The sequence below is a fragment of the Rattus norvegicus genome, chromosome 14 (genome assembly GCF_036323735.1).
Source record: "Rattus norvegicus strain BN/NHsdMcwi chromosome 14, GRCr8, whole genome shotgun sequence".
NCBI lineage: Eukaryota > Metazoa > Chordata > Mammalia > Rodentia > Muridae > Rattus > Rattus norvegicus.
Genome location: NC_086032.1, coordinates 17,726,862 through 17,739,327, shown reverse-complemented (window position 1 = coordinate 17,739,327; position 12,466 = coordinate 17,726,862). Strand labels below are relative to the sequence as shown.

General features: G+C 45.2%; 1 protein-coding gene across 5 annotated transcripts in view; it reads right to left on the bottom strand.

Moving 5' to 3' along the window:
* Positions 1–12,466, bottom strand: part of Rassf6 (Ras association domain family member 6) — a 40,003-nt gene that overhangs the window by 18,180 nt on the left and 9,357 nt on the right. For all 5 annotated transcript variants that reach the window (XM_006250745.5, XM_006250747.5, NM_001025671.1 and 2 more), the window contains exon 2: positions 12,263–12,361. In XM_006250745.5, coding sequence (XP_006250807.1) covers positions 12,263–12,327 — 65 coding nt within the window. In that variant the 5' untranslated portion in view covers positions 12,328–12,361. The remainder of the gene's footprint in view (positions 1–12,262; positions 12,362–12,466) is intronic.

Below are 12,466 nucleotides of genomic sequence, written 5' to 3'. Positions count from 1 at the left end.
CCTCCCACCCACCCACTCCCACCCACTCTCACTTCAACACTCTGGCATTCCCTACACTGGGGAATAGAGCCTTCACAGGACCAAGGTCTTCTCCTATTGATGCCAGACAATGCCACCCTCTGCTAAATATGTGGCTGGAGTCATGGGTCCCTCCATGTGTACTCTTTGGGTGGTGGTTTAGTCTCTGGGAGCTCTGAGGGGTCTGGTTGGTTAATATTGTTGTTCTTCCTATGGGGTTGCAAACCCCTTCAACTCCTTCAGTCCTTTCTCTAACTCCTCCATTGGGGTCCCAGTGCTCAGTGTGATGGTTGGCTGCAAGCATCCTCAGTATCAGTAGGGCTCTGGCATAGCCTCTCAGGAGACAGCCATATCAGGCTCCTGTTAGCAAGCGCTTCTTGGTATCAGCAATAGTGACTGGGTTTGGTGGCTACATATGGGATGGATCCCCAGGTGGGCCAGTCTCTGGATGGCCTTTCCTTCAGTCTCTGCTCCACTCTTTGTCCCTGTATTTCCTCCCATGAGTATTTTATTCCCTCTCCTAAGAAAGACTGAAGCACCCATATTTTGGTCTTCCTTCTTCTTGAGCTTCATATGGGATTGCAAGCTGGTACAACCACTCTGGAAATCAGTCTGGAGGTTCCTCAGAAAATTGGACATAGTACTACCTGAGGACCCAGCTATACTGCTCCCGGGCATATACCCAATAGATGCCCCAACATACAACAAAGACACATGCTCCATTATGTTCATAGCAGCCTTATTTATAGTAGTCAGAAGCTAGAAAGAACCCATATGCCTTAATGGAGGAATGGATACAGAAAATGTGGTACATCTACACAATGGAGCGCTGCTCTGATATTAAAAACAATGACTACATGAAATTCTTAGGCAAATGGATGGAACTAGAAAAATATCACTCTGAGTGAAGTAACCCAGTCACAAAAGAACACACATGCACTCACTGATAAGTGGGTATTCGTCCCTCTGAATACACAAGTGGACCCATTCTTTTTTTTTTTTTTCTATTCTTTTTTTCAGAGCTGGGGACCGAACCCAGGGCCTTGCGCTTGCTAGGCAAGTGCTCTACCACTGAGCCAAATCCCCAGCCCCAGCCCCAAGTGGACCCATTCTTAATGAATAAAAAATTGTGCCTCTTCCTGTCTCAGCTTTCAAATAGGCCCATACCTACTTACCTAACACAGACCAGGGCCACTCAAATACTCTGATAAAGCTAGCTCTAAAATGCTTGCTTATGGAACGGTTACACACCTGCCCTTTTTAAAATTTTTTATTTCTATTTTTTAATGAACCTAGGATGTCTAGTAGCCCACAGAGACAGCAAAGAAACAAAAATAATATTCAAACTCATTCGAATGAGTCATCAAATCTTCACTTTCTGGGAAATTTTGAGGAAATTTTTTTTGGAACATAAAATATTACCTCACAGTACATACCAAGTGTTTTTTAAGGACATCTTCACACTTCGTATTAAGGGGAAGGTGTTTTTACTAAACAGGGAAATGTCAAACTTCTATACAAACTGAACTTCTAACTGAAGGAATCCATGGGGCCAGCAGCTTGCAACACAGAAATCGGCATTCTAAGAGTGGCATGTCAGGGTGGGCATTCCGGGAGGCGCTTAGGGTGCCTAGAATTCTCCAGCATGGGTTCTGGAGGAGAGCAAGCCAGAACTCCAGCAAGCTCTGAAGGAACTGGCATGGGAAGGCGGGGCACCGAGGGTGTCTGTCACTCAAGTCCTGCTTGGCTTTGGTGAGTTAACAGCTTAGGCGACTGAACTGTAAATGCTAACGTGCACTTTGTACCTTGTGGCTGGGACTGCAGCTGCTCAGCAGATGGGAGCTACCCACATCATGACGTGTGCCACTGATAGTGAACTTAGCAAGAAATGAGTTCCTCTTCCTGGGTATGATTCAGTGGACTAGAAGGAACCCTTGCTCAGCATTGTCAACTGCCACAGACGTGGACGAGGGACAGGACCATGGGAAAAACAGAACTCTATGTCATACCAGAGACACACGGATGTGAAATTTGTAGCCTAACAACCCCCTCTTGTTTTTCCAGTTGTTTTTCTTCTATGCTTTTCCTGGAAACCAAGGTGCCCTCTTCCATTCTTGGTCCTTATAAATTGGACTCGATACAAACAAAGTACAGCTACTGTCACATACTATAGCCCAACATGAGTTCCCCAGACTACCATGTGGCATGTAAACATCCATGGCCATGCTTGGCTGCGTCTCCTACGTCTGTGTCACTCTCTGGGAGACTTGTTGGAAAACGTTGGTCATTTGAGTCAGTCACTGAACTGGAGCCTGGTGTTGAAATCAGGTGACGTTCTTTGTGTATCCTCCCATGTTTGAGAGTGGGACTGTTTTTGAGTCTCTTCAACACCCGGGATAGAATATAAATACCCCCCACCTTCTGGTTTTCACAATTAGTTTTCTTTACTTTGTGAACTTTTTTTTTCATAATATTATATTCTAGCAACGAGATTATTTAGCAATTTCATAGGGCCGGTTCAAAATGTTTAATTCAACACATTTTGTATGATTTTATAAGACAACTATAAATTGGAGAGATGGCTCAGAGGTGAAGGGCTCTACCAGAGGCGCGAGTTCAGTTCCCAGCATCCACATCGGGTGCCTAGAACTGATGTTTCAGAGGTTTTGGAGCCTCTGGTCCTTGCGCACATGCATGTGCACACACCCCCGCCCCCCCCCCACACACAATGCACATGCCCAAATAAAATAAGGCTAACAAACAACTAGGAATTAAACATGTAAGTCCAATGACTCCACTATTGCTGGTATTAATTAAGCTTGTTATTTCATGGGTTATAAGGCTTCACACTTTCCAAATTGTGCATTAAGTGTATGATATACTCATGATTTTTCACAGTTGACACCCACAGTTCATAGTATAAATGGCTGCCTGCCTCTGGAAAGGTAGGATCAGGAAATATGATTTATTCCAGAAAAATAAATCCTTATTAGTAAGCCAGCTAACACTGTCATTCTAAAGCCCTGATGTCTGTAAGCGTTGGCAAAATGCTTACAACCCACTTTATCCTTCCTTATGATCTCCTTGAATCCTGGAATTGAAATCACACACTTCAGCAGGGCCTCTTCTAGAAGGGACTTTGGGTGCCAGGTCTCTTGGCCTTGGGCCTCTTTTTCTGGCTGGGATATTGAAGAAAGAACACCTTACCTCCTGGCACACAGACCTTCCTCTGCTAGCAAAGTAGGTTAGCCCATTTCCACTGTAAATGAAGGGATAGAGTTCCAAAGTCGGAGGGCTGGGAGGCTGGGGAGAAGAGGGCCATCTTAACTGAAGTCAATGTTGCCTCCCTTGACGTCAGAGTCCTGTGCAGGGGAATGTGCCCCAAAGCTTCTGTCCTCTACAAAGAGGTGGAGGGCCTGGCTTCTCTAGAAACTATTCTAGAGTGTGAATCCCCAAAGCTTCTGTCCTTTACGAAGAGGTGGAGAACTAGGTGGTAAATACAAGAAAGGCTCCAGATGTCTCTCTCTCTTTTTTTTTTTTTTTTTTTTGGTTCTTTTTTTCGGAGCTGGGGACTGAACCCAGGGCCTTGCGCTTCCTAGGTAAGCGCCCTACCACTGAGCCAAATCCCCAGCCCCAGCTCCAGATGTCTTAACTGTGCAAACTCCAACATATAAGAGAGCTCTTGGGACTTGGAGCAATGCTAATAAGCCGTACAAGGACAGGATAGAAAGATGAAACATTTCTTCTTCTAATGTTTCAAACGCTAATTCTTTTGGCCTTCTTTTTGAGTAGGGTCTCACTATGTAGCCCAGGTTGGCCTAGAAGTAAGGAACCTCTTTCATTGCTTTCTCTTCAGGCTTTTAGGTGAGGATTTGCATGCTTAGCAGATCCTCAGTGAATCCAGTGCAGCTGAGGGATCCCCACTTTGGGGTCCACTTTGGGGTTCACATCTACAGCACTAAGAACCCAGGTGGCACAATCCTTTTAAAAGAGGGGGAGGATCTTTATGGGGAGAGTGACCGTTTAGATATGTAGTCATTCTGACTAAGACTACACCGATTGCTTCTGATGATTCTACATTTGTTTATGTGTCCAAATAGATGGACCATCATTATAACTCTTGAGGAGAAGCAGCATCTGGGGCTGAGGCACAGGAAGTCATAATAATGTTCAACCAAGCTCTCTGAGGCTGGTTCCATCCCCATTTCTATGCAGTAGGACTCTGGTGGGGGACTGAAGTGTGTCAGGTGTGGTAACGAAGCCCAGAGGCTTCTGCAGATGAAAATAACTTTCTAGCAGAGAGCAAGGAAAGAAAAGGGAACAAAGGAACACCATTATTTGATAGAGGGAGAGATCTCGGAAAAGAAAACGCCATTCTATGATATGGTGCTTAGGAAGAAGACATGCGAGCGAGAGACGGGGTTCAGGAGGTCTGAGATAGTAAACTGAGACCTCAGTAATGGGACCCTTCAGTCAGAGGAAGAGTGAGGGAGAGATTCCAGACACACAAATGTGTGATTCGAGTGTAGGCACTTCTGAAGGAAAGGTCATGATTCAAAATGAGGTTACAGAGGTCCTGCCAGTCTCTGAAACTCTACACGGAGGGAAGTGCATCTCGCTCTGAGCACAGCGAGAAACCTTTGGAGGATTTAAGCCAAGATAATCGGGAATACATTAAGAGAGGAACATTTGATAGCTCAACGAGAATGGGCTTCGGAAGGGAAGCCCCGGAGGTGGCTGCTGAAGTTGTTCAGGCCAGAGATCTATCACCAGCTTCAACTGCAGAAGGCTGATGGTGCTTCAGAAGCAGAGTGATTGGCTGAGATGTGCGCTAGAGGGCGGGGCAAATGGTTCCAAATGCCTGCTCCTGGTTCACCCCTGCTGTACCCTCTCAAGGTTTCCACTTCTAAAACAAAACGTAATGGAAAATTTTTGAAAAAAAAAAAGTCACTTGGAAAGTAAACACGACCGTGCCACACATCACTGGGCGTTGTTTGGACAGGCGCAAGTGTTGCTGTGAAACTTTGTGGTTTGTGTGTGAAGGGTGAGGAGGGACTTCGTGCCTGCTAAGAACGAAGGCCAACAGTGCCCCATACTCTGGACAGCCCTCCCCGCTCCTTCTGGAGGGGGAATCGATCCGGCTGTTCTACTTAGAGAAGATGTCCGTTAGTTTCCTGTAAGCCATCTAGCCTCACGAGGCCTGTAAGATTGTTGCTAGAAGTTGACCCATAATTCTCGGGGTGACTGACCTGAGCAAGCAGAGGCGCTCCGGCAGGAGCTTTAGAGCACGCAGCCTCACAGCCACTGGAACCTGCTTTGCCCTCATGACTTTAACCACTGGTTCTTCTCGTTTCAAAAATAAATACAGCAACCAGCTGAGTAACACGTGCCTGCCATTCATAGGACCTCCACTGAGCATAGAACATGTCTAATGGTATCATGCGCTTTGTTTAACAGCCTTTCTCTTGGTCTTTTAGTAAACTCTTCCAATCCTTATTACAGCACACGATGATCTTGCTTCGTCCCTCTTCCTGCTTTCTTTCTTTTTTTTTTTCTTTTTCTTTTTTTAGCGTTCCTTTAAGAGATGTTTTTGGATCTGAAGAGATAGCTCAGAGGTGAAGAGCACCTTCTGCTCTTCCAGAAGACCCAGGTACGATTCAGAGCAACCACAGGGCAGCTCACGACTCCATTTCCAGAAATCTAATGCCACCTTCTCCCGGCCTCTACCGGCACCGGGTTTGCACATTGTGCACAGATATACATGTAGACAGGACATTCTACTATTAAAAATAACGTATTTTTAATGTAAAAATAATATATACTGTTGGGTGTCCTGTATCTCAACTAGCCTGAAACATTTTGCATGCTGTAACTTACTAGCCACAGGATTTGGTGACTTCCTGTACCAGATATCTCTTGATCCTGTGGTTAGCTGCCTCCGTAGTCCTTACAGTTTCTCCCTGAACTCAGCGAGGTGAGTCCTGTCCCTCTAGAGTGTTTACCTCACTTTGTTTTGCCACCCTAAACCTGCACTTCCCAAAGAGCCCAGCAGCTGAATTACCCGGGAACCGAGCCACTGCAGATCCCCACCCCAGGCCTGAATGAAGACCCAGGAACCCTGAGGAAGGACCTGGCTTCCGGGTAATTTTCTGGGCAAGTTGAGAGCTGCAGCGCCAGCCAACAGGCTCCTTCTAGAAGGGTCCTGCTTTCTTCCAACACCCTAGCTTCCCTCTGGCAACAGCTTCTGGCGCACCGCACACCCTCAGACCTCATTTATTTAGGGAATAAAATTTGGAAAATTGAATCCCAGCCTACTCTTGGGGGTAGGGAGGTGGATATCTTTTTACCAGTACAATGAAGACATCATAAATTCAAGTAAATTCTTTACAGGTAATAAAAAATGGGGTTGGGGGTGGGGTGGGGTTGAAGTTTGACTTTCAGATTCTGGAAAAGTTTCTGGGTTATCTTAGAAAGACCTTAGAAAGACCTGAAGTGATGGAGTGGGAGACTACGTAGCAGATAAACTTTACTGGTGGTAGTGGGTACCACCGTGGCTATCCTCAGTGACTACTGAAAATCCACATGGGAAATACTGGCTCTAAAATTTGTAACAAGTACCACCTTCCCACATATCTGGTGACATTACTGAACTTCCTATGATGTAGCCCCACGTGTATCATTCGTATTTTAAAATAATCTCTCAGTCTCAACAGGCCGCCAGTAGTAATACTGTGAACACTTAAAAACAATATCTACATGGGAAAATGTCTATGTTTTAATGTTCTAAGCACATTTCAAACCCTTTTTCTATGGCTCATTTTAAACTCTTGGTTCTTTATTTTTAAAAAAAAATACTACTCAGCTATTGAAAACAATGACTTCATGAAATTCTCAGGAAAATGGATGGGTCTGGAAACTATCACCCCGAGTGAGGTAACTCAGTCACAAAAGAACACACGTGGTATGCACTCACTGATAGGTGGATCTTAGGCAAAGAGCTTGGAATGCCCACGGTACAACTCACGGACCATATGAAGCTCAAGAGGAAGGAAGACCAAAGAATGGATGCTTCAGTCCTACTGAAGGGAGAGCAAGATAATCAAGAGAAGTAGAGGGTGGGGGGAATTGAGAGGAAGAGAGGGAGGAGGGGGAAAAGAGGGGCAGAATCAGGTGTGGGAGGAGATGGGGGAGACGTACAGAGGGTCAGGGAATTGAACAGAGCTGTGTAGCAATGGGGGATGGGGAACTGAGGGTAGCCACCAGAAAATCCCAGATGCCAGGAAAGCAAGGGCCTCCCAGGAACCCTCCCCCATGGAGATGACATTAGCTGAAATGCCCCACAAAGGGGAAAGAGAACCTGTAGAGTGCATATCCAGAGATTAGGGATGGTCCCCCGCCCCCAGCTCCCCTCTGTTGAGGGATGGGGTCACCCACCCATCTCAAGAATATTAACCCAGAATTGCTCCTGTCTAAAGGAAATGCAGGGACAAGATGTGGAGCAGAGACTGAAGGGAAGGCCATCCAGAGACTGCCCCACCTGGGGATCCAGCCCACATGCAGCCGCCAAACCCAGTCACTATTGCTGATGCCAAGAAGTGCTTGCTGACAGGAGCCTGGTACAGCTGTCTCCTGAGAGGCTCTGCCAGATCCTGACCAATATAGACATGTGCAGAAACTCAAAGCCAACCATCAGACTGATCACTGGGACCCCAATGGAGAAGTTAGGGGAAGGACTGAAGGAACTGAAGGGGCCTTATCTGGCAACAATGAGAGGGGAGGCCCTTGGTCCGGTGAAGGCTTGATGCCCCAGCATAGAGGAATGCCAGGGCAGTGAGGTATGAGTGGGTGGGTGGGGGAGCACTCTCACAGGAGCAGGGAAGGGGGGGATGGGATGGGGGCTTGCAGAGGGGAAACCGGGATAGGGGATAACATTTGAAATGTAAATAAATAAAATACCCAATTAAAAAAAAGAAGAACAAAAACCTTTACAGAGGCCTTCCACATCCTCACTAAACTTAGACGTAGCCTTCCTGAGAGTAATATTATCTACTTATAGACCTGTCTTCAGGGCTGGCTCTGCCTATGCTCACCCCTTTGATCAGGAGAGGCTGGGCCCCCTTTGTAAGTAACAATGCCTCTGGCGTTCTGATGGCAGCCTCAGGAACATGGTCCCTTTGCGTATAATTTGTGCTTAGAAATGTAGGTGACTGGCTCTTTTGTCTCAGCAAAGGGTACAAGCTAACGTGTCCAGAACCGGAAGCAGTAAGGAATAATGTACTCTGTGCATAGATTTATGATGTCATGCGACTTCCTAAGCTCTGTAATACACATGTGCCTTTTGGCCTGCGAGCATAGATTCCAGTTTCTAAGAAGCACAGAAAACCCAACAGGTTCTGAAATCTGACCAGCGTTTGAAACGGAAGTGGACTTTTTTGTTTTTGTTTGTTTTAAATACAGGGCTGGTATGTACTCACGTCTCAAGTGTCCCGATTTAAAAGGGTAAAAGGAAGGCACTTTGAAAGCAACCAAATGGAACCATATTTAATTTGGAATATTTGCATGGGCACCCAGCACAGTGGTGACTCCAGGCAATGAAGCAGCGACTTGGAACTGTAGTCGCTGGAGTGTGAAGGGAGCTGGTGCCAACCCCTTTGAGCCAGGTGGTCTGGAAACAAACTGCCACCCAGTACTAAGATCCAGTCACTTTACTGGCTGTGGTGCCATGACCCACAGGGCCTCTTGTTTTATTGATCGTATGTTCATTCTCATTGAATATGCTAAAACCAAATTTTCAATTAGGCCGCTGACACTTTCTTCACACTTTAAAATCCACTTTAATAGCAATTTCTAACACTTTCCTGCATGTCTGTTCAGGCAAATGGAAAATCCTTAATTAGTTAAAAATTTTAGTTTTGTGTACTACAATGCCAAATGCAGATGGGAAGCTGAGAAACACTTGAGCGAGTAAACAAGTGGGGACTGCTTGCCAGCTGTGCGTATACTGGATACCATAATTAGCCAGCAGGATTGGTATCATTTTCAATGACAATTTTGCAGAGATTTCTTATGGTTTCAGGAACTTTATGACAGGAAGTTAGAAGCAGCCAGAACTCCATCTCTTCCTCCTCTGATCAGCTCACTGAGTTCAGCATTCGGGAGAGTCACCTGACCAGTGTTGGGGCAATGCCCAACGTCTGTACTGTTGTTGAATTCTGGTTTAGAATCAGGTGCTCCGCAGACTGCATACTGAAAAGGTCTATCTTGATGCACAGTGTCTGTGGGATTATTCTGCTCGGTCACACAGGGCTCCAGTGAGCACACATAGAGCCCACGGCCTAAAAGACATCCAGACCGCAGAAGACAAACTCTTAAGTTCTCCAATTGACCGATTCAAAGATAACATAAATAAATAAAGCTCACTACAATCTTAGCATCTTTGGAAACATCCCTCACAGTGTGTGGCTTCACTGCGACATATTTAATTGCTGATAAGTAATACTCTGGGGATATACATAGGCTTTAAAGTGCCCTCACTTTTTCTATGTCAGATTTGAAAATGCTTGCCAAAATATTTTTCAGAGAGGGAAATACTAACTTCATATATTAGGTGTTAAGGTTAATGTGTAAGAAAACAAATGTATTGGTGAACCAACATAAACCCTTCCTTTCCCTCTGCCACAAAAAAGGAAAGAAAATAGGAATCCCAATGCTGTCTGGCTGAGGGCTATGGCAGTACTGAGCTCAATACTGTTTTAATAATGTAGGTCAATTTAAAGCATTATCCATCGTCATTAATTTTATACTGGACTTTGCTTTCCTTTATTTTTCTCTAAGTAATATCTGTGAAACCAAAGATATCATTCATACTTATATTTTCTCAGTACTTTCCATAAGCGTTAAGGATGATCTATGCTGCACTTAATAATCAACTTCCTACACCAGGCTCTCCCACCTTCCCACTTTGATGAAACATATGCAAACGATCATTAGTTCGCACCTCAAGTGATTTCCATTGTACCTAATGGAGCCAAGCACCCCTGTTAAGAATAAGCGAGGCCTTGATACCTTCAGCTGTGGGCTGATGTTAGCAGATGTTTTTAGAGAGCTGATTTGTGGAAGTAACCTTGTATTATTAGCATATATTAATCCAGGGCTATTTCTGCCAACCGGCTTTATGAATCAAAAACAAAACTACAGCCGTCTTGAAATCGGGGTGGTGTTTCTGTCATTGAATGATGCCATATCATTCAAGACACTTTAGGGAGATTTTTCTCCAGGGGTACAGGAGAAATTTATAATCTAACGATGGGCGTGTGTAAAAAAAAAAAAAGATACAGTGTGGTCTCAGCTTTGCGAAATAGAATCTGTGTTGGGCGTTGGTCTGGTGCTACTTTGCATTCAAATGCTGAATTCTGTACCCCAAAGTCTGGCCGCCCAGAGACAAGTGAATTCCATGTACAGCAGCCTTTGTTGTGTAGACCTTGCTCCCCAATTCAAAACTACTGGTTAAATCAAAGTGGCTACAGCCAGTTACTGGAAAAAATAGCAACAGGCAGAATTTCAATCACAGGTAGGGGCCGTGAGGAGTAGAAGAAAAGGAGGAGGAGTTTGAAGGAGGAAGAAGACAGAGAGAACGGGTGGTCTCCATTAGATGTGTTGCAACAGCAGCACGTGCACAAGTCAGATGGACCCGGAGGACAGGCTGGTGGAGCAGGAAAAACCCGGGAGAAACACAAACAGCCAGTCTAGCACGAGAGAAATAGATCAGGGGTAATCAACCAGTAATTGTGCAAAGCTAACTAAACAGATCAGAGTCTGAGTCTTACTCCATTTGGAAGCTAGGTGGGGATAGGAATAGTTAATTAGTCTACAAATCTGTCACCATGTGGATGCTGGGAAGTGAACCCAGGTCCTCTGGAATAGCAGTGCTTTTTTTTTTTTTTTTTTGAGCTGGGGACCGAACCCAGGGCCTTGAGCTTGCTAGGCAAGTGCTCTACAACTGAGCTAAATCCCCAACCCCACAGTTAGTGCTCTTAACTACTGAACCATCTCTCTAGTTCCTCACTGGTGTATACTATACCAACGTTCTTCGGTGGAAAAGGCCAAGTCTCACAAGGGCCTCCAAAACACTATGTGTTCCAGACCCTCGGTGTCTCTGATCTCAGCTTCGTTTCTTCCCTTTCTACGTTAATTCCTCTACACTGGCCAGGTAAATTAGTATTGTGAGCCTGCATCTGTTTCAGAGGGAGGGAGGCCCACAACCGTTTTCCTGAAGCTTTTCCTTCTTGTCCTGTATCTTCACTCAGGTCTCCCTTGAGTACCTCCTTGGATTAGAGACTCCCTGCCTGTCTGCCTCCAGATTCTTCATTCACGTTGCTGCTTAATTTTTGTTTCCTTTATTTAAGCATTTACCATCACATTGACATTACCCTCTGTCCTTCGAAAATAAAGGTTTTGTTTGATTCATTGTGAACGCTCAGTGCTCAGTCCAGTCCTTCTACAGCGAGTAGCCAGCAAGCGTCTGAGCAATGAATGAAGGAAACTTGTCCCTTTAAGTTCCTTTCCATGTTTACATTTCATCTGTATCCTCTAGTGGTGACTTTGGACCACATCTGTGCCCCTTCACTTTGCTACTCTGTTTTACATTCACGAGCATTCCTCGGTGGCATCCAACTGTCATCTCAGCCCCCCTGTGACTTGGGCACGTCCGGGTAGCATTTGAGTCTGCATGACCACTTTCTCTTCCTCAGCATCTGCCCTGGTTCAGCCAAGTTCAACTCTCACCTTCCCAACTGTCAAACATCCATTGTACCCAAAGCAATAGAATATACTATTGCCTGTTTGTAGGAAATTAGGTAAAGACGTTGCCTATATCTTATGTAATCTCACGTCGAGAGGAAAATGGAATGCGCAAGAAATGGAAAGACAGAAACAGAGCTAAGGACTCAGAACAAACTCTGAGTGTACTGATACCATCCATGAGGAACTTTATCTCCGTAACTTGATCTTCGTGGGTGTTATTAAAGCTGGAACATAATTTTAAGTGAAATCAGGTAAGCATTTATGAAGTCTGAGTGGCCATTCTATGACAGGCTACGGCTTAGCTGCCTCTCTAGTATCTTACTTAGTGATTCACAGCACTGACCTTGCTGGCCATACGTCATTCCAAGAAGCGCTGAATGGCATATTCCACCAGTGACTAGAGCAGAGTTATGTATCACACGGGTGTATGGTGTATGGTTACCTGGTTATGGATGTCCTCTCGTTGACAAAGATCCTAGAAGGGAACCGGTGATCCATCGTTGTCATCCTTGGTCCCTTCCCAAGACGATCTGAGGATGCCCTAAAACATTAGAACAGTATTACTGCTCTGCTTCTGGGAGACGTCCTGAAGTTAGTGTCTTACTTTAATTGAGTATTTGCTTATGTCTTTAATGTATAGGGGAAG